General features: G+C 40.5%; 1 protein-coding gene and 2 pseudogenes across 13 annotated transcripts in view; all 3 read left to right on the top strand.

Moving 5' to 3' along the window:
• The window catches only part of LOC144583006 (protocadherin gamma-C5-like), a 268,787-nt gene that overhangs the window by 122,354 nt on the left and 124,805 nt on the right, over positions 1-21,628 (top strand). The window contains exon 1 of one of the 11 annotated variants that reach the window (XM_020799198.3): positions 17,262-20,919. The exons of the other annotated variants lie outside the window; for them this stretch is intronic. Coding sequence (XP_020654857.3) covers positions 18,499-20,919 — 2,421 coding nt within the window. The 5' untranslated portion in view covers positions 17,262-18,498. Of the gene's footprint in view, positions 1-17,261; positions 20,920-21,628 lie in introns of those variants that run through there. 11 annotated transcript variants of the gene reach the window in all.
• On the top strand, positions 1,930-10,594 carry LOC144583058 (protocadherin gamma-B5 pseudogene; annotated as a pseudogene). Its single transcript, XR_013544247.1, has 2 exons — positions 1,930-7,488; positions 10,481-10,594. The product of XR_013544247.1 is annotated as a protocadherin gamma-B5 pseudogene (transcript).
• On the top strand, positions 9,907-17,824 carry LOC144583059 (protocadherin gamma-B1 pseudogene; annotated as a pseudogene). Its single transcript, XR_013544246.1, has 2 exons — positions 9,907-16,577; positions 17,771-17,824. The product of XR_013544246.1 is annotated as a protocadherin gamma-B1 pseudogene (transcript).

Here is a 21,628-nt window from a genome sequence, read left to right as displayed (position 1 = left end):
CTGTTCGTTGGTGGTTTTTTTTTTTTAAATGTACAGTTTGGAACACAGTTTTCCTTCTGTATTATTAGGTGAGATAGATTTTTGGGAAGGCCAAATCTCTGTAATAGTTAGCATCATTGGTAGAGGGTATAAGAGCAAACCACGTTATTGACAGAATGTGCAGGCCCAAAATATATGAGTAAACGCCTTCTTCACAAGTCTGCTACAGGTATTTTTGAGAATCTTCTTTGTGAAATATTGTACAGTGGTGCCTAGCTTAACGAGGATAATCCATTCCAGCGAAATCGCTGTAGAGCGAAATCCTCGTTAAGCGAAATAAAAAATCCCATTGAAATGCATTGAAAACCTGTTCAATGCATTCCAAAGGGCTGAATAACTCACCATCCAGCGAAGATCCTCCATAGGGGCGGCCATTTTCAGTGCCTGTAAAACGAGGAATCCATCCAAAAACACAGCGGGGAGCCATTTTACACAGCAGGTGGCCATTTTGAAGCCACCAATCAGCTGTTTTAAAAATGTCATCTAGAGAAGAATCAGGAAGTGAATTTTGCCTAGTAAAACATCGTATAGCGGTTTTGTCATTTAACGAGGCAATCGTTAAGCGAGGCACCACTGTATGTGTGGAAATACACTTCCAAGTAATATTTGGGCAACCATAGCAGATGTCATCACTAGCTGAATAAGGCTTACAGGAACTGTATTTAATTTTCATTGAAGTGAGCATAGTTCAAGTGACAACTGGGCAAAGGTGGGATGGCCTCCTGAATTTCAAGTTAGCACACATTGTCCTGGTCAATGAGCCATCCACGCATAGTGCAGTAGATTTTTTTTAATGCCCTTCCAGTGAGCATGGTAGAAGCTGAAATACATTTCTGCAACCTAGCGTTCATCAAAAATTGCAACTATGTGTTTATGAGGTAGTAACCATTAGATTACTTAAGGGTTTCTTTTATGTCAAGTTTGAACTTGCAAGAGAAATTAGATTTGAGAATATAATTTTTCATTACAAAGTGAAGGCAGCCAAAAAACTGAAAGTTTAATGTGAATACGTTTATAAATATTTGCAACTGCATTCATTGATGAAATAAAATATTCTAGAACTTCATTACCTGTATTAAGGACAATCAAAAAGTCACTATAGCCCTCAAGTAACTGTTTTGTGATATAAATCTCTGCTTAACTGGTACTTTCCAAACATTGGCTGAAATACAGTAGTGAGTCACAATTATATTTCTTCAGGTCTTCACTGGGCCTGTTCTAATTGTATTCCAACAGACATGAGACATTTATGGAACAACCTAAAGCCATTTTATTAGTAATTGTTTCATGACTTAAATCAATTGATTCAATAGCTACAACTTAGCAGTCACCTTCCATTTATGATATGATGTTACGCAATCATCTCCTCTGACTTCCTTATTTAGATAAAAAAAATCTTGGTTTGAAGCTCAAAAGCATCTCATGTCCCTGTCTTTTTAATGGCCACTTCAAGGTTGTGTTGTCACCTACTCCTTAACCAGTGAGAGGAACCAGACTCCAGGAAACTTTGACTCTGCATTGACTGTTTTGATAAGAAAAGACTCACTGATATCCATTAACACCGTTTGTTCTTTTTCCTCTTGTCTGATGTGCATCAGACTAACTTATTCTGGCCACAGTTTCGCCCCTGCACTGCCAAAGTATCTTGACAAGGCTAAATTCTTAACTGTTCCCTCCTATATGGATTGCACAGAATGGGTAAGCAAAAACATACTCCCAGGTATTCAGAGACTGAAGACCTCGCAGAGAGCTCCTACCTTGTCTCCAATAATGATCACTCACACTCATAATACCTTCAAAAAAAGTTGTAGACTATTATCAAATGTACTAGAGGTGGGCTATCTTGTGTTTCTGTGGGTCTCTCTCTTTCCTCAGTGGCTGAGCTACATGAAGTTTTTCACAACATTCTCCTCCCTGGCTTTCTTCATATAATTCTTGAAAGGAAGATACAGGGCACTCCGCATAACATACATGTATGCTGCAAAAAGGCACTGTTGCTCTAGGGAAATAAATATGATCTGACACTATACAGTAGTTGGTTAAGAAAAGATAAGGAAGGAAGCTGGCACTGCAATGGGTCTGAGGCCTGAAACATCATTTCTGTGTCAACAAGACAAAGCAGCAAATGGTGAGGTAAATCTTTTCTTATTTCAGAACTACTGGCATAACTCTTGATAGGTATTAAGATAACCACCTTGTAAAACCACTGTGACATGGCTTGAAATACAAAACCAGTAAGGCACATTGAACAGTTGTATAAGAAAATCAAAGTACAGCTTTTTCTAAGATTTTCTAATACAGTAGTATTTTTAGCTGAGTGATAGCTGAGTGTTTGAAAATCCCTTTGATCTACAGTGGTTCCCATATGCAGAAGCACATGCTTGAATTAAACAGGGGCCTCATTTTATAAATGTCTGTCTATCAGGAGACCTGTCATGAATACAGTAAGGCCCCTATATCTGTGGAAGATCGGTTCTAAGCCTCCCTCCATGGATGCTGAAAACCGTGATTAATAGAGAACCTTATACATAGTATGGTCTCCGGATCTCTCTAATAGCCAGTTCTGTTAACTATATTGTGGAAATACCTGTGGGGGGACAGTTAAATTATTTTTTATATTTTCAAATCACAGAGAAGTGAAACTGCAGACCAAGCCCATAGCTAAGGGTGTCCTACTGTACTTACACAAATATATAGAATACGTAGTATGAAAAGTAGTAACCTCACAATCCAAAGAGAGGAAAGGTCTGTACTACCTGAGCACTTTTTGTTGTAGACATATTGGTTCCTCCCTGCTGGGTCACTCACTTTCTGTGCTGAAGGAGTCCCTTCTCTATGACTTTACAACCTGCCAAGCCCCAAGATTCTGACTCTGTGAAACAAGGGAACAAGTGGTTTGACATTTGGTACTTTATACATAGACTTGTGCTTGACTTATTTATATTGGTATATTGCCTTTTAACCTGAGAAACATAGTTATTCCTTCTTATACAGTATACATCTCTTAACTAATATAACTTCCAGACTATCTCACAAACATCCTCTTTAATAGACAACTAACAACCTAACTAACCAAACAGACAACCAGCTACCACTTGCTGTATATATCTATTGGACAGTTAACCTTCCCAGCTTCTATTGGTCAATGCCAGACAAATTCTTATTGTTTAGAATGCTCTATCATGCAATTGTCATATTCCATATTCCAGTCTTTCCCATATAAACATACACACACGCACATGATGGATGGATGAATAAATGGATGTATGCATACATGCATGCTGTGGTATAATTACATTTTCAAGGAGTGACCACACTTTGCTCCATTCTCAGATGACAGAGTTCTAAGAAACAGGTCTAGGAAATTCCTATTTACTTTCTGTGTTGTACACCAAGAATTGTACATGTTTATTTCCTTTAAAGATCTGCATGTTGTGACTGGCCTCCTCCTCCCATTTGTTGACACTACGAATTCTTGATTCTGCAAGGTGCACAGTGTAGGGTGTCAATTAGGTTTGTGGGGAAAAGGAATTAAAAATGCTCAACACTTACACCAGCTCTTCCTGCGTTGTGACCTAGGGACGGCCGAGTGGGTGCTGAAGCAACTGGGTGGGCCTTGCGTAGTCCTGTAATACTTCATTCCATGACAACTGTTATTCAAGGATGGCATTCCTATTCCTGCTATATCTCATATGGGGTTGGCTGCAGTGCTCCTATTATAACCGTCCATAAACTTCCACCGCTTTTTAAAAGTGAGGAGATATTCTCTTTTAACAGTATTCTCTTAAAAACAATCAGATGTGTTTCTGATTGACAAAAAATGTACTACATTTAGTTCAGGAAATTATTTGGGCACTCTATGTACAGAAAATTGATATTCAAACTGAAGTATATATTTCCCTAACCCTGCCATAGGCAACCCATTTGTATGAAGCGGTAGGGGAACATGGAACATGTCAGGATACAAAGTAAGTCATTCTGGATGCTAAGGATGGGGAGATAACTGGAACTGGGATTGTCATTTGGGACTGGAGGCTCATTTTTCTTGTTTACATGCCATTCTGCTCACTGTTGATTATCACTAAAGTTCTGGGACAAAGCACAAAGAGACTCACGAACTTTGGGGACAGTATACCAGTACAGGGGATTTCTGTTTTAGACAAGTGGTTCAGCCCACTTTCAAGATCAGGAATGGATATAACATGAAACTCACTTTGAAAAAAAAGGCCTGGCATAGTTTTGGAACTCTTGCATTTTTTCTGCATCATCTACTAAGGAGTCATGCCCAGCCTGATGATGGCCTGTACTGGACGAAAGCTAGCATTCATTTGTGATTTTTTAATGGTAGAAGCATCATCAACCTTGATTTTGGGCTGGATACACAATGAAAATTAAAAATAGAGAAGACAAGTATGAGTAATAATACTGCCATCTTGCCAGAGAAACAGTAAGTCAAAACTAATAGAGATGATATTATTGAAATTGTGATTGCCTAGAATGGCTTGAATAGTAATTATTTTCAGGAAGGCTAAAGAAGTAATATTACCTGTTACATTAGAAAATGATGATTCTTAAACCATAAACAAAGTTCACCAAATATTGCACTCACATCCAGGGAGAAGAGAAATAACTTCTGTGTAAAAATCAGTCTTCAAATTATAGAAGCCAAGTTCTTGTGGTATTAGAATAACATCATACAGTATCTGGTCAGGGTTTTCTTTGAAATTTAAAGGGAGAAAAAATTCCTTGCAGCTCTCCCTCTGAGCCTCAGAGTGGCGATATTGGCCAGTCTCTTGGCTGGAGCGTGGTGGAAATCAGTTGGTGCTTCTGACAGTGGACTTGCTTCATTACTGCTGTGCAGATCGGCAAACAGAGCAAGAGGGAGAAAGAACGTTGCTGCTGATAGAAAGAAAACGTACATCATCTGAACAGAATAAATAGTTGCTCTTTCTTATGGGATTTTCCTGCATCCTGAGGAAAATTTGATCTTATCTGAGGAAAAAAAGAAAGGATTTCTCATACAGCCATATGGAGAGAAGGCACAGGAAGAATGGCAAGGCACTCACAAGGCAAGTATTGCTTCTTTTACTATTTTCATTCTGCTGCCGGGCTGCTGCAGAGCAGATTCGTTATTCTGTCCCCGAAGAGATGCCAAAGGGCTCCATTGTGGGGAATCTTGCCAAGGATTTGGGCCTGAATGCCAAAGAACTGGCAAAACGCAACCTGCATGTTGTCTCAGTGGATGAAATGAAATATTTTGCCATCAGTACAGATTCTGGAAATCTTTACGTAAATGGAAAAATAGACCGGGAGCAAATATGTGGCAAAAATCCACTTTGCTTTGTTAGTTTTGAAGTAGTGATTGAAAATCCTTTTAATATTTTTCATACATCTGTGGCAATCCAGGACATTAATGACAATGCGCCACATTTTGTGGATGGTGATATCTACATAGAGATAAATGAACTCACTTCACCTGGTACCCGATTTCTCCTTGGGAAGGCTGAAGATCCTGACATCGGGATGAATTCTCTCCAAAACTACCAGCTCAGCCAAAACTCATATTTTACTATAGAGATAAAAGAAAGTCAAGATGGAAATAAATTTGTAGATTTAGTGCTGCAGAAATCACTAGACCGAGAAACTGAACAGACTGTTCATTTGGTTCTTGAAGCCATAGATGGAGGTGACCCCAAACAAACTGGGACGGTCCAGATATGGATTAATGTCACTGATGTCAATGACAACCCACCTATTTTCACCCAAGATGTTTACAAGGTGAGTCTAAAGGAAAATACCCCTGTTGACACTGTTGTGCTTCAGCTTGCAGCCTCCGATAACGATGAAGGCTCAAATGCCCAAGTCAGGTATCATTTTACCAACATACCTGTAAATGCCCGACAGACGTTCAGTATAGATGCCTCTAATGGCACAGTCATTCTTAAGGAGGCACTGGATTTCGAAGATACCAAAGAATACATTATGACAGTTGCAGCAAAAGATGGGGGAGGATTGATAACATACTGCAAAATAGAAGTTCTGGTCTCAGACGTGAATGACAACCCTCCAGAAATAACCTTGGTTTCCTTATTTAGCCCAGTCCCAGAAGACTCGGTGCTTAGAACTCTAATTGCTTTGGTAAACGTGAATGACAAGGATGCTGGTGAGAATGGAGAAGTAACTTGCTATTTAAAAGATGATTTGCCATTCACAATTTTCCCATCATCTAATAATTACTACAAGCTTCTGACAGACAATCCCCTGGACAGAGAAAGAACTCCTCGATATAATATTACAATCATAGCCACTGACAAAGGAACTCCTCCTCTTTCCACACAAAAAATCATCTCATTACAGGTCTCTGATATCAATGACAATCCTCCGGCTTTTGAGAAATCATCCTACAGCATGTATGTGCCAGAAAATAATCCCTCCAGTGCCTCTATTTTCACTATTAAAGCCACAGATCCAGACATGGACCTGAATGCACGGATCACATACTCCATCCTCCACAGCAACATTGAGGACCTTCCCATCTCTTCATACATCTCCATTAATTCACAGACAGGCACAATCTATGCCCAGCGATCTTTTGACTATGAGCAGTTTAGGGAGTTCCAGCTGCGAGTGAAAGCCCAAGATGGGGGTTCTCCTCCTCTCAGCAGCAATGCCACCATCAGGGTGTTTATTCTGGATCGCAATGACAACAGACCTCAAATCCTGTCCCCTTCCCAAGAAGGCAAGGGCTCGGCCTCATTTGAGATGGTCCCTCGCTCGGCTGAGGGAGATTATCTAGTGACTAAAGTGGTGGCTGTGGATGCCGATTCCGGACACAACGCCTGGCTCTCGTATCATCTGGTTCAAGCCACCGAGCCAGGCCTCTTCTCTGTCGGCTCTCATACTGGTGAGATCAGGACAAGCAGGGCCTTTTTGGAGAGAGATGCTGTGAAGCAGAGGCTGGTTGTGATGGTGAAGGACAATGGGCAGCCATCTCTCTCCGCCACTGTTACTCTGAACCTGGTGTTTGCTGAGAACTTCCAGGAGGCCCTTCCTGAAATGAAGAACCAGCCAAGCATCTCTGAGTCTCAGTCTGATCTCCAGTTCTATCTGGTGCTGGCCTTAGCCTTGATCTCCTTCTTATTCCTCTTGACCGTCATTCTGGCCATTACGATGAAGATTCGGCGCTCAGGGCACCCCAAATTCCTTCAGTGCTTTGGCCCCGTTCCCCACTCCAAGGGTGGTGCCATGTTTCCACCTAATTTTGAAGATGGGACTTTGCCTTATTCTTATCAGCTTTGTCTGTCTTCAGAATCCAGGAAAAATGAATTTACTTTTCTAACACCCAATGTACATATTGCAGAAAATATTCTTGGTGCTGAAAAATCTGGTTCGCCCTTCATAGGGAATGAAGGAAATGGTTTACATTCTGAGACAGTGAATACTGACAAGGTAAAGTTCATATTTATTACACACACTATAATGTTTATTGCTGTCCTGTCATGGCTCCTCAATACTTCCTCCAATGTATTCATCGGAGCTTACTCTTATTCTCTGAATGCAGCCGAACACATAATTTTTTATTTTTCTTAAGTTTCTTTGAGTTAAATAAACTCTTCCAGAGTTTTCATCACCACACTATCTTGATGTAAATGACGGGGTAAGCTTTGGGTCCTTCCACAACCATCTTGTTTTCTAAACATGTTCCTAATATGGTGGAAATTATCTGTGTTGGGGCTGGTATAAATCATTTCCTCTTTTTGCTTGCATTTTGAGGGGTGCCAATCAGTCGGCTCCTACCCCTCACAGAACTGTAAGAGTGAGAGGCATGCACTACTGCTAATCATGTCATGCCAGCAAGAGCCCAACATGAGTGTGGATACGTCAGAAATTCCAACAATGGAACACTCTGAGTTTTAAGTGCATTTGCCCTGCTGGCTGCAATACCTTGCACTCTCTCCTAGGATGATTGGAATCCAGTAGGATTTACTTCCAAATAGTTAGGAAAACAGAATATAAAAAGAAGTGGTAGCCTGACATTCTAAGTAGTACTTCCGACTAAATGTTCAACTGGAAAAATCCAAGTCACAACGCTTATAAAAAAAATAACCATCAGAAATAATTCAGCTTTATCATATTTAATATACAGAAATAATTTTATATTCATACAACAATGCTTTCTTGATCTATAGTGGTTTAGGCATCTGGCTAGAGGCTGAGAGTTCAATTTCCCACGGTACCTCTTTGACAGGGGCTGGACTTGATTCACGGGGTCCTTTCCAGCTCTGCAGTTCTAAGATGATGAGGATGATGATTATCCTTATAGGATCTATAATGAGATTATAAAACAATGTATTTTCTCCAATCTTTGTCTTTATTTCTGTGATTTGTCTCAGCTAATGTGAAGTTTTGCAATCAAAACAGATATTCTAATTGCTGTGGTTAATCAGCACACCTTTAGGCAGGATGCATGATCTTCTCCTACATAGGTTATGCTAGGAATGACAGATGAAAAAGGAGGAAATCATTTCTTCCTCTCTTTCCTCTATTTCACAACATACAGATGTGACTCTGAGAGGAGAATAGAGGTTACACTGTCTGAGTCTCTATGATATTGACATAAAATTGTCATTGCTGCTGTTGTTTTATTGCAACAACAGTAGACAAGGCATTCTGCAATTTTGTACGCAGAAGGTAGATACATCCAAGTCTCCAAGGAAGCATGGTTATAGTCTTTAAAGGGTACCTTCCTAAAACATCCAGCAGTGTAAACTCTTTCTGGCCCAGAGACTCAGGACAATAGCAGCCAGATCATACATAGGGACAATCCAGAGTAGCCTCTGAGGGTAAGGGACTGGTGGATGTGAGGAGATGCAGAGGGTCTCCAAAGTCAATACTACAAAGAATTATGTGTAAGTAAAGAGGTAAAAGGCTTTGACACCAAAGAGAGTGCAGAGATAAAACTTCCAGAGGTGAAGTGTAACTAGATCAAGTATCTGACGTTTTATTCCTCCCTCCCAGCCTACTTGACCTCATTATATATAATACATCACAGCAAAATCTTACAGGCATCCTTTATTTGCAGCAGAAACTAAGGCATCCCCAAAATAATTAATGTTGGTATGCTGCCCTATAGTTCTATGACTTGTTAATTCTCTTGCACATTTATTCTCTGACTTAGAGAAGAACCAGTGATCCTTCTAGTCCAATATTATCAAGTGTAAATATCATCTGTGAAACTTTTAGTCTTTTAAGTAGATTACTACTCATTAAGCTATGGTCCCGGCCTTATGCAACTTAACTTTAATAATTATTTCTTAGTAGTGTTGCAGTACATCATAGTGATATCTGCAAATGTCTTCACAAGCGTTGGGATTACACTATACAGCATTCAACCACAAAGCCACAAAGGCAGCAGAGGCAGGTAAACATGAAGAAAATCCACAATGATTTTCTGTAGTTCTCTCTCTTATTTCATCTTAATCTTTGTGACATCAAAATGTCAGTCTTCTTTACTTTAATTCTTAACTCTAGGGAAAAAATGTAATAGCTTCCTCTACTGGAAGAAAGTGATGGGATTAGAGATGGGTACGAACCACCGGTTCGGTGGTTTGTGCCGATTCATACTTCATCCAAACAGGTTCCAGCACTTCCCAGCCCTGCCTCCTCTGTTGAGTGCCCACTCAGAAGCAGCCCCTGGAGGAGGCAGAGCAAGGAAGCCGGAGAGCTCCCTCTGAATGGGCACCTTCTGGAGGGGGCGGGACTGGGAGGCGCCAAACACGTGTTCAGACTAAGCACAAACAAGATGTCTCTAGTTGGGATCTAGAAAATAGTGGAAGGAAAAAACAACTAGCACTGCTGCGTTTTTTTTGTTTTTTGTTTTTGTTTTTTTACACAAGAGCTTGAATAAGAGTTTATAGCACGGTGGCTGGTATTTTGTACAGTATATCTCTCATGTCTACCTGTACAAGAGCTTGCACAAAAGTACTAAGAATCTTTATATTTATATATTTTTCTTTAAAACAAAATGTATGGTCACTTCCACCAATTAGCTATTGAAGAACAGAAAGCAGATTGGAAAGCTTTATTATTGACTTTGTCCCATTTCCAGTTCATTTAGACTGAATCTGCAATAATTTCTTACTGTAAATAGCAAAGCATACACTCATATAGACATAGTATCTGAAACATTTCTTTATTCAGCATGAGTGTTATAGTAGTTTACATTTAAATGCAGTAGAGGGAACATCAGGATTCTTACAGTTCTCCATTTTAGACTCAAAATGCCAGTATTGGCAATAGTGTTCCCACAGAGTGGCTGGGAAGACTCTGAAGAATGCTTCCTCAAGCTGTTTTGTTGCTAAAGAAGGGCTCTGCTGTGAAAAATGTTGCAAGATTTGAGGCTGGATAAACAGCTAGTTGCACTCTGCATATTCTTTCTCAGTGTACAAAGCAGTATCTGGCCATCAGCGCAAAAATTAAAATACATATGTCAGAGACAGGACAGCTAGAGAAGCAATATGTGGGGGAAAATGATTTCTGCATCCTTTCATCATGACTGACAGTTCTGTGAATATTTTGTAAATAAATATGGAGATCCAAAGAAAAATAAATTTTAAGAAGACAGAAACATGGCATCTTAAAGACTAACTGCTATATTTTAATTGTGAGCTTTAGTGGACCAGTCCACTTCCTCAGACATAAGAGTGGAGCTGCATAGCGAATACATTTATCATCATCGTTTAGTTGTGTCTGACTCTTCGTGACCCCATGGACCAGAGCATGCCAGGCCCTCCTATCTTCCACTGCCTCCCGTAGTTGTGTCAATTTCATGTTGGTTTCTTCACAGACACTGTCCAGCCATCTCATCCTCTGTCGTCCCCTTCTCCTCTTGCCGTCACACTTTCCCAACATCAGAGTCTTTTCCAGGGAGTCTTCTCTTCTCATGAGATGGCCAAAGTACTGGAGCCTCAGCTTCAGGATCTGTCCTTCCAGAAATACATTTATACATGGCCCCAAAACAAGGAGACTGTTTGTTTCTTGGGCACAAGTTGTTGATAGTGTGGCATTTCACACCTCGCTGTGATATGACAGCACAGACTAAGTCAGCTGTCTCTTCTAAAACTTAAACGATAGAAATCCAAGGCTTTAATGATAACTTATCCTATCTTCAATGGGGTATCAGGCCAGAGAGAATTGGATAACTTTATCAAAAGCCTGATTTTTTTTCCATGGATATGTTACATGTCACTTAAACCTTGTTTCATTGTTATGTTTTGCTAGTACCTAGTGCAGATAACTTGGTCTTGGATTGCACTTACGAGTCCCTTAGTTTCAGCCTAAAGATGTCTTTTAATGGATAGGTTCAGATGTTGCGTATCAACATTATAATCAAGGAGGTAGCTGAAGTGCTGTCTAGCCAATTGTTTCTCAATCCATTAATTCCTGCACTGTGGGACTTTCATTAATGTAGGTTGGTACCCTCTTGCAAGTTGTAATATGGTTAGTCTTTTATCATTTCCCACAATCATCTGATGAAATAGGACTGTGCTCCCATGGGACTGATTTCAAAGTTTGCCTGTTTGAGCCTTACAAAGATATTTAAGGATCCCATCCTCTATGGCAAATAAAGGCACTCCATACACACTTTTGGATAACGGCACCAGAATTTTGACAAAAGAACTTGGGTTTTCTTATTTAAATTGTCAAGATCATTGTGCTTCCAGTCCATGTTACCATGTTGTGGTGGGGGAGCTGGAGGGGGGGGCTGTAATTTTTTGTACACCATAGAGAGAAACAGATGAAATTCTGAATTGCAAAACTGTGTCTTGGAAAGCCAGGATACTGACCAAGGGCAGAGAGCCAAGACTTTTCAGGGAGGGACTCCACACTGCAGAGATAAGGACAGATTGGTTCTTTCTGAAGAAGGACAACCTCGAGCAAAGCCTGTAATTTTTGTCAAATACATTGGGCAGCCATCTCCCTCTGCCTCCGGTATATTCACTGTAATTCTGAACAACAGCATCCCTGAAGTCTTTCAGATCTGAACCATACCTCAGTTTCTGCAGAGTCCCACTTAGATTGCTCTTTGTACCTGTTGATTGCAATTGCTTTTGTCTATTGCTTGTCCTTCATCTTCCTCATTGAATTATGAGCATTCACTCTTCACAGCTGAAGAAACTGAGCTGTATGATTCCAGGAATATGAATTTCAGTTGTGTTCTAGTTTCATATTGTGCTGACTGAGAAGTCCAAGCTTCTACTTCCTGAGGTTTCTCAAGAGAAAGCTCGTTCAATACTCTAATTAACAGCCTTGTAAGGGGGAAAAGGGGATATTTTCCACCTTATTGAAGGTAACTGAGATCAGTAATGGGGATTCGGCCAAAATCCAGATAATCTGCCAATATGATGTGGATGTAAAATGCATTTCAGTTTTAATATAATAAATTTTATTCTAGGGAAGAAATTAGGTCATGATTCTCAAGCTGGGTCTGTGTGGTTCATGCTATGGTTATGGTAGTGAGGCAGGCAACAGTATTTATCCATGTGTAACCAAACTGTCATGGAATGGGTGTGGCAAATGCTGCTTTCAGTTGTGAATGACTCTAAATGCTAGCTCCCTGTGCACATGGTTTTTCATTTTTTGCACACAGAAAGACTTGGTCCTGTGGCCCTTGTATATAGTCATGGGTTCATTACTTCATTTGAACCTAGACCATTGTAGAGATGTGTCCGGTTAAATTTGCTGTAAGAACTTTCTACAGTTCATCTGATTATTGGCCATGCCACACTCTGGTGTGTGTCATTCATTGGTGGTTGCTTAGGTGTCTGACTGACCATGCTTCAGGGAAATGTTAGGCACAGTGGTATTTGACGTCTTCCACTTCTTTGAAGGTCACATTACCCATGCAGTATACAGTATAAGCAAGCTTTACCATATGAATTTTGAATGTTTTTAGTATGTTTGCTGATGAACTAAGTGTCTGTTAAACATACATCAACAATTAAACAGAATATAACAATCTGGCTATATCTATAGACACACAAAATTCACATCAGTTTTATGCTAGCTTATAAGTAATGGCATCCTCAGAACTGTGGTTTGGTGAGGGTGTTCAGAATGCTTCATTACAAATTCTTAACCTACTTTCCTTTACTAACTTTCAAGTTTATGGGTAAGAGGTTCATCACGGTGATCTAGTACCGTCCTTATGAAGAATGCCCAAAGCATTGGATGTTTCTGATGTTACCAAAAGAGGAAAAAATACAGCAAAGAATGCACATGGTAGATATGTATGCAGTCTTGTATGGTCCAAAGAAAGTATATACAGAGAATTTCCTCTGTCCCTCTTACTAAGAATTCAGGATTAACCTAATGAAAATAATCAACTCTAAATTTAGGATTGATAGAAAAAGTACAGTACTTCATCACAGACTGCATAATTAATTTACGAAATTCCTAGCTTCATTTATGGAACATTCCCTACGCATCATGATTGTCTGCTTTCTGGAGATATCTTGTTGGCCACCATTAGTGGATACTTGCTCAGTTCCAGCAATAAAGTGCTATGGAAAACACCTAATTGCAAACTGGCTTCAAATAGGGAAAACTGTGGTCCCAGCTAATAGTCTGCTTCTGCATATAAGCATCATTTCCCCCAGAAACTGCATTAAAAGATGCAAACATGGACAACATACAGAAAAGCTTTCATAACTTGTACTCTTGCAGTCATGTACACATGCAAGACACGTTGCAGAAATACTTACATTTTTGTATATATTGGGCTGGTTTCTGTTTCAAATAGAAGACGGTTTTCCTTGCAGTTCTTCCCCTGAACCTCTAAGTGCCACTGTTGGACAACATGATAGTTAAAAGAGGGTAATGGTCTGTGGATGCTTCCTGTCACACAGTAGCTCACAGTGCTGTGAATAAACCCCAGGAAAGAGCACAGAGACAGAACTGCCTCAAAGAGAGAGGGAGAGAAGGAGAGCAAAAAGAAACTATTGATTCAGGAGAATGGTATTTTGTTCTTCCTTACTGGGATTTCTTCCATCTTCATGAGAATCTGCTGTAATAAGCTTAAAAAGAAAAGAAAAGGTACTGGTCTACAAGGAAGCCAGATGGACAAAAGGCACAAAGAGAATAGCAGGGCACCCATGAGGCAAGTACTGCTTATCTCATTATTTTCTTTCTGCTGCTCAGGTGCTTCAGAGCAGATTCAGTATTCAATCCCTGAGGAGTTGGTGAAGGGCTCCATTGTGGGGAACCTCGCCAAGGATTTGGGACTGCATGCCAGAGAACTAGCAAAGCAAAATCTGCATGCTGTCTCTGGGAATGAAATGCATTATTTCAGTTTCAATAAAGAGAATGGAAACCTCTATGTGAATGACAGGATAGATCGAGAGGTAGTATGTGGCAAAAATCCAAATTGTCTGCTTGACTTTGAAGTTGTAGTAGAAAACCCTTTGAATTTTTTCCATATAAGCATAACAATCCAGGATATTAATGATAACGCCCCATATTTCCTAACTGATGATGTTAAATTAGAAATCATAGAATCCACTTTGCCAGGCACCCGATTTCTCCTTGGGAAAGCTGAAGATCCAGATATTGGGGTGAATTCCCTCCAGAACTATGAACTGAGTGCCAATCAATATGTCACTTTGGGAATTAGAGATAACCAGGATGGTAATAAATATCCAGAACTAGTAATTGGTAAACCCTTAGATCGTGAAAGTGAACAAGTTCTGCACCTGGTCCTCACAGCACTGGATGGAGGTGAACCCAGAAGAAGTGGGACTGTCCAAATATGGATTAATGTAACTGATGCCAATGACAATCCACCAGTCTTTACCCAGGAGGTCTACAAGGTTAGTTTGCCAGAAAATGCTGCTGTTGGGTCTCTTGTGCTCCAGGTTGTAGCCTCTGATAAAGATGATGGTACAAATGCCCAAATCAGATATGAATTCAGCAATGTACCAGCCAATGTCCGTCCAAAATTCCAGTTGAATGCAATCAGTGGTATAATCACTCTGACTGAGCAACTGAACTTTGAAGAAACTGAAAAATATACAATAACGGTGGCAGCAAAAGATGGTGGTGGATTAGAGACGCATTGCAATATTGAAATAAGCATTCTTGATGAGAATGACAATTTTCCGGAAATAAAATTAGTTTCTCTGTTTAGCCCAGTTTCTGAACAGTCTCCGCCTGGAACAGTGATTGCTATCATCAATGTAAATGACAAGGACATGGGGGAGAATGGTCAAGTTGCTTGTTATTTACAAGATGGATTACCCTTCAAGATTCTTCCCTCCTCAAATAGTTATTATAAACTCCTGACAGATAGTCCCCTGGACAGAGAAAGAACTTCTCAATATAATATTACATTCATAGCCACTGACAAAGGTACTCCTCCTCTTTCTACACAAAAAATCATCTCATTACAGGTCTCTGATATCAATGACAATGCTCCTGCTTTTGAGAAATCATTCTACAGCATGTATGTGCCAGAAAATAATCCCTCCGGTGCATCAATCTTCACGATCAAAGCCACAGATCCAGACATGGGCCAGAATGCACGGATCACATACTCCATCCTCTACAGCAACATGGAAGAGCTTCCCACCTCATCGTACATCTCCATTAATTCTGAGACAGGCACAATCTATGCCCAGCGATCCTTTGACTATGAGCAGTTCAGGGAGTTTCAGCTACAAGTGAAGGCCCAAGATGGGGGAAATCCCTCTCTCAGCAGCAATGCCACCATCAGGGTGTTTATTCTGGATCGCAATGACAACAGACCTCAAATCCTGTCCCCTTCCCAAGAAGGCAAGGGCTCAGCCTCATTTGAGATGGTCCCTCGCTCGGCCGAAGGAGATTACCTAGTGACTAAAGTCGTGGCTGTGGATGCTGATTCTGGACACAACGCCTGGCTCTCATACCATGTTGTTCAAGCCACCGAGCCAGGCCTCTTCTCTGTCGGCTCTCATACTGGTGAGATCAGGACAACCAGGGCCTTTTTGGAGAGAGATGCTGTGAAGCAGAGGCTGGTTGTGATGGTGAAGGACAATGGGCAGCCATCTCTCTCAGCCACTGTTACTCTGAACCTGGTCTTTGCTGAGAACTTCCAGGAGGCCCTTCCTGAAATGAAGAACCAGCCAAGCATCTCTGAGTCTCAGTCTGATCTCCAGTTCTATCTGGTGCTGGCCTTAGCCTTGATCTCCTTCTTATTCCTCTTGACGGTCATTCTGGCCATTACGATGAAGATTCGGCGCTCAGGGCATCCCAAATTCCTGCAGTGCTTTGGGCCAGTTCCCCACTCCAAGGGTGGTGCCATGTTTCCACCTAATTTTGAAGATGGGACCTTGCCTTATTCTTACCAGCTTTGCCTCTCCTCAGAATCCAGGAAAAATGAATTTACTTTCCTGCCTCCCAGTATTCAGATTGCAGACAATATTATCGGTGCTGAGAAATGTGATGTTCCCTTCACTGAAAATAGTGGGAACCACTTAAATTCTGAGGTAGAGAATGGTGAAAAGGTAAGATTTGTTGCCAAGAATTTCTGACATTTCTTTTCTTGTGATCTCTTTCGAGCATAATATGAGACTAAGGAAAATAAACACTTGCTTATTAGTGCTAGCATTGCATATTAGTAATCTGTAGGATTAACATCCTGCATTAAATTATTACAAAAATAACTGTCTTTGAGATTTCCTCACTTTCCCCATTCATAGATAATCTCTCCTGTGTATTAGAACTAAAAAAAATGTAAAAAAAAATCATTTTAATAGCTTTTGTCTCGTTCACCAGATCTCTGGTGATTGCTAGTTCCGTATGACTAGAGAGAAATTCAAGATTTATCGAATTACATACAGTACCTACTTTTTCAGATATTTTTCTGTACAGTTTGGTGATATCATGATTGACAACTCAATTTTCCTCTAAGGTCCACAGTTAAATCTTCTCTGCTCAAAACATAGTGAAGATATTAGTATAATGAAATCTGTCTTCATATCATCTTATATAACTTTCCTCTTAATACTGTGGGTAAATTTACCTTTGCATATGGATGTGAGACTTGAGTGTTGTCAAAATTATGACGTATTGACAGTAGAATTTTATTTGGCAGTTGAAAAAAAATATAGCATTTTAAAGGATGCAGAATATGAGCAACAGAGAGAGAGAGAGAGAGAGAGAGAGATTAGTGGATTAGTGGCGGGTCACTACCATTACTACCTCCAAGCCTCTGGGGATACATTATTATTATTATTATTATTATTTATTTATTTAATTTATATGCCGCCCACACTACCCAAAGGTCTCTGGGCGGCATCCCCTCCTCATTGCCAGAACCACTACTGAATAAGCTGTTGTTACTCTTTCTCCCTTCTGATGTTCTTATTCTCACCTAAATCCTCCAATTCTGCCCAGGACTATAGTGTTCAATGAGTGTGTGCCATGCTTCATAGCAGAACTGCATGCCAGCAGCCTGCTTGGTCCACAGTTGTACTGAGAACAAAGACAGGTGACTTGTTTCCAAGCAGAATTGGAGTTTACTTGTATTGCCAGTGGCCACCTGTTGCTTAATACTTCTCTCAGTAGATGTGTTCTTCCTCTTACTGCTGTATCTTATTCATTTCTCAGCAAAAACAACAAACAAAAATGGCCTTGTTTATAGGATATGGTAAAACTTATTTCTAGCTTCTTAAATATCTGGATATTTTACCCTTAGGAGGTTTCTTCTTTAATAGCAGTACATGCTGAGAACAATATTAAAGAAATCTGAAGATCCAAGCTTCAAGATTTTAAAACTGCAGAATTTTCCATAGTGGATTGTTTTTGTTCTTGTTACAACAACTTTGAAGTCATATATAGTTTTCTTCATTCAAAATTATCATTTGCATCATTTATATAGAAATAATTTTATAAATTTCTTAACATGAATTCAACCAAATGTCCTACTAAAGGGGAAATCTAAGTTAATGTTGTGATATAAAAATGAAAACCATGACTGAATAAAGATCAGGAATTCTCAACAAGAATTTTGTGCTATTACTACAGGGGACTCTGAGTGTCGCTGTTTACTAACAAAGGCCTAATTAATCAGCTAGCTGTTGTATTTCATAATTCAACACTTAATGAAGAAACAACTATGTTTTCTGGAATCAGACCTAGCATGAAAATGAAAGCATAACAGAGTTTGTTTGAAGTTCCTCCCTGGGACTCTGAGTGTCGCTGTTCACTAACAAAGGCAAGGAAATGCACTGAGAAGTACAGCCTTCTCCCATCAGCAGCTTCAAAGCAGAGATGCAGAGAGATGCATCCACCGAACCTTTCAGCATTGGGAATCTCAGCTGCAAGACAATATCCATCGAACCAGGATTCTTCTGCAGTTTCTGGCAGCATTCACTCTTCCTCTTGAAGGGCAGACTTCTTCAGTGGCTTCTCTTCTGACCAGGAATGGCAATAGCAAAACATCTGCAAGATTTCAAGAAGGGAGTCATCTTTTTCTGTCTTTTTGCTAACATCTCCCAAGCCACTTCCAGGCAGATCCATTATTCCATTCCTGAGGAAACCGAGAAAGGCTCTTTGGTGGGGAATATTGCAAGGGATCTGGGACTGGAGGCGAAGGAACTGTCAGAGCATGGGATCCGCATTGTTTCCCCAGGTAGGACGCCATACTTTGCTTTGAATTATAGGAGCGGGAATTTGCTCACAACAGGAAGAATAGACAGAGAGGTGATCTGTGGTCAGATGGAGACATGCATCCTGAATTTTGAGATCATAGTGGGTGATTCCATGAAAATTTACGGAGTTGAAGTGGAAATCACCGATGTTAATGATCATGCCCCCACCTTCCCAACAGAAAAAATAGTGATAAACATTAGTGAGCTTACAGCTCTGGGGACCCAGTTTCCTCTCATGGAGGCTCAAGATCCAGATTTAGGAAACAATTCTCTGCAAGGGTACAAACTCAGCAGCAATAGCCATTTCTCTCTTAACGTGCAAACAACTGTTGATGGAAGAAAATATACTAAATTAGTGCTGGAAAGCCCACTCGATCGTGAGAAAGAAACTATGCACAATCTTGTCCTTATGGCATATGATGGTGGAGATCCTGTTAGGACAGGCTCTGTGCCGATTCTTGTTACTGTGGTAGATGCCAACGACAATGCACCCATTTTTAGTCAACCCTTCTATAAAGTAAATGTAAGGGAAGATATTCCCATGGGATCTATAGTAGCCACCTTAAAAGCCACTGACCTGGATGAAGGGACCAACAAAGATGTGAAGTATACATTCAGAAAAGCCTCACCAAAAGTTACCCAAATGTTCCATTTGGATGCAAACACGGGAGAAATAGGTCTTTTGGGAAACTTGGACTATGAAGATTCTGCATTTTATGAAATTGAGGTCCAGGTCCAAGATGGCGGAGGTCTCCTGGACAGATCAACCCTCATGATATCTGTTACCGATGTGAATGATAATGCACCTGAACTGGAAATAACATCGCTTGTCCACTCCATCCCTGAAAACTCATCACCAGCAACTGCCATTGCCCTTATAAACGTACAAGACCGTGATTCGGGAGAGAATGCAGAGGTCACGTGTTCTATTCCCAGCCACCTCCCCTTCCAGCTGACAAAATCCTATGGCAATTATTACAGTTTGATGACAACAAGAGCCCTGGACAGGGAGCAGGCGGCAGCCTACAATATCACAGTCGCAGTCACAGACCATGGGACCCCTCCTCTTTCCTCATCTATTATCATTCCACTTGAGATTTTAGACACAAATGACAGCCCTCCCCACTTCCTGCAACCAATTTATATCACATATTTAATGGAGAATAACCCAAGAGGGGCTTCCATTTTATCCCTAAAGGCAAATGATCCAGACTCCGGAGAAAACTCCAGAATTACATATTCTATTGTTGAGGGAAACATTGGTGGTTCCCCTATCTCGTTCTACATCTCTATTAATTCTGAAACAGGAGTTATCTATGCCCTAAACTCCTTTGACTATGAACAAATCCAGGAGATTAACTTCCAGGTGAAGGCCCAGGATGGAGGCTCCCCGCCCCTCAGCTCCACTGCCTCTGTGACCCTCTTCATCCTGGATCAGAATGACAATGCCCCAGAAATCCTGTACCCTTCCCCTCCCAGCGATGGCTCCACTGGGATAGAGCTGGCCCCTCACTCCTCAGAGCCTGGTTACCTGGTTACTAAAGTAGTGGCTGTGGATGCAGATTCTGGCCAGAATGCCTGGCTCTCCTACCAGTTGATCAAAGCCACAGAACCAGGGCTGTTCACTGTGGGACTTCACACTGGAGAGATCAGGACAGCTCGGTTCTTTCTAGAGAAGGACACCCTCAAGCAAAGCCTGGTGATTTTGGTCAAGGACAATGGGCAACCATCTCTTTCTGCCTCAGTAACTGTGACTGTGGTTCTGGCTCACAACATTCCTGAAATCCTATCAGACCTGAGCAGTGTCTCAGCTCCCTTAGATGTTTCATCGGATCTCACTTTTTACCTGGTAGTTGCTGTGGCCTTTGTCTCCTGTCTGTTCTTCACCTTCCTCCTTGTTTTGCTCGCCTTGAAGTTGCACCGATGGAGAAATTCTCATCTGCTTGAGTCAGGGATTGTGAACCCAAATGGTGTCCCTATCTCACAATTTGTAGGAATTGATGGAGTCCGGGCCTTTCTTCACTCTTATTGCCATGAAGTCTCTCTGACTAGAGATTCTAGCAAAAGCCAGTTTAATACTTCCAAATCATATTATCCCAATACTTTAACTAATAAGCAGAATAGTGAAACCAAGGATCCCTTCCTGATTGACGAAGATATCAATAGCAATAATGAGGATCCGGCCAATAATAAGGTGAGCTATCTTTATCAAATCTGGGTTTTGACATATGTTCCTCGTTATACATTGTTTGTTTTAGCATGTTCATTAAAAGTGACTATGAAGCTTAACTTGCTCATTCATATCTTTCTTTCACATTTACTTTATATTTCTTGAAACAAAACAACTGCTGCACAGACATAGCCAACATACTGAGGGGGAAAATCACATTTTTTAAAAATAAAATAAAAAAAATGAGGCTTTCAGGGAACGAAAGTCTCAGCACTTTCAGGTGCTGCAGAACTCTTCCTCAGCTTCCGTACCCTGCCATGTCCCACTTGATGAACAGTCCTGCTGGACTTGAAAGCTTACCTGGTGTTTTCCATCCTTCTTTTTAGATTACAGATATAAACAATATTTTAACTCTCAACAGCAATGTCTCTTTTTTCGAGATAACATGGCAAACAGAGCAGAGATTTAAAGAGGAACAGCAATACTTTGTTTCCATTTTTGTCAATGATGATGATATTCTGAGATGTTTGGGTATGTGTGTGATTTTTTTATCTAGTGTATAAGTGCACTTCTTACCAATCCTTTTAAGCACACACTGTTAAGAAAGCACAATACTAAAATATTCTGACTGATGACTGATCTGGGGGGAAATTAATTGAATGACTCACATATTGAGTAAAGCACATAACTGAGTCATCCCAAGAAAGGTGTGCTTGTACACAATGACCTGGTT

Source organism: Pogona vitticeps, chromosome 4 (genome assembly GCF_051106095.1).
Source record: "Pogona vitticeps strain Pit_001003342236 chromosome 4, PviZW2.1, whole genome shotgun sequence".
NCBI classification, from domain to species: Eukaryota; Metazoa; Chordata; class Lepidosauria; order Squamata; family Agamidae; genus Pogona; species Pogona vitticeps.
Note: the sequence above shows the minus strand (reverse complement) of the source record. Positions and strands in the feature narration are given on the sequence as shown.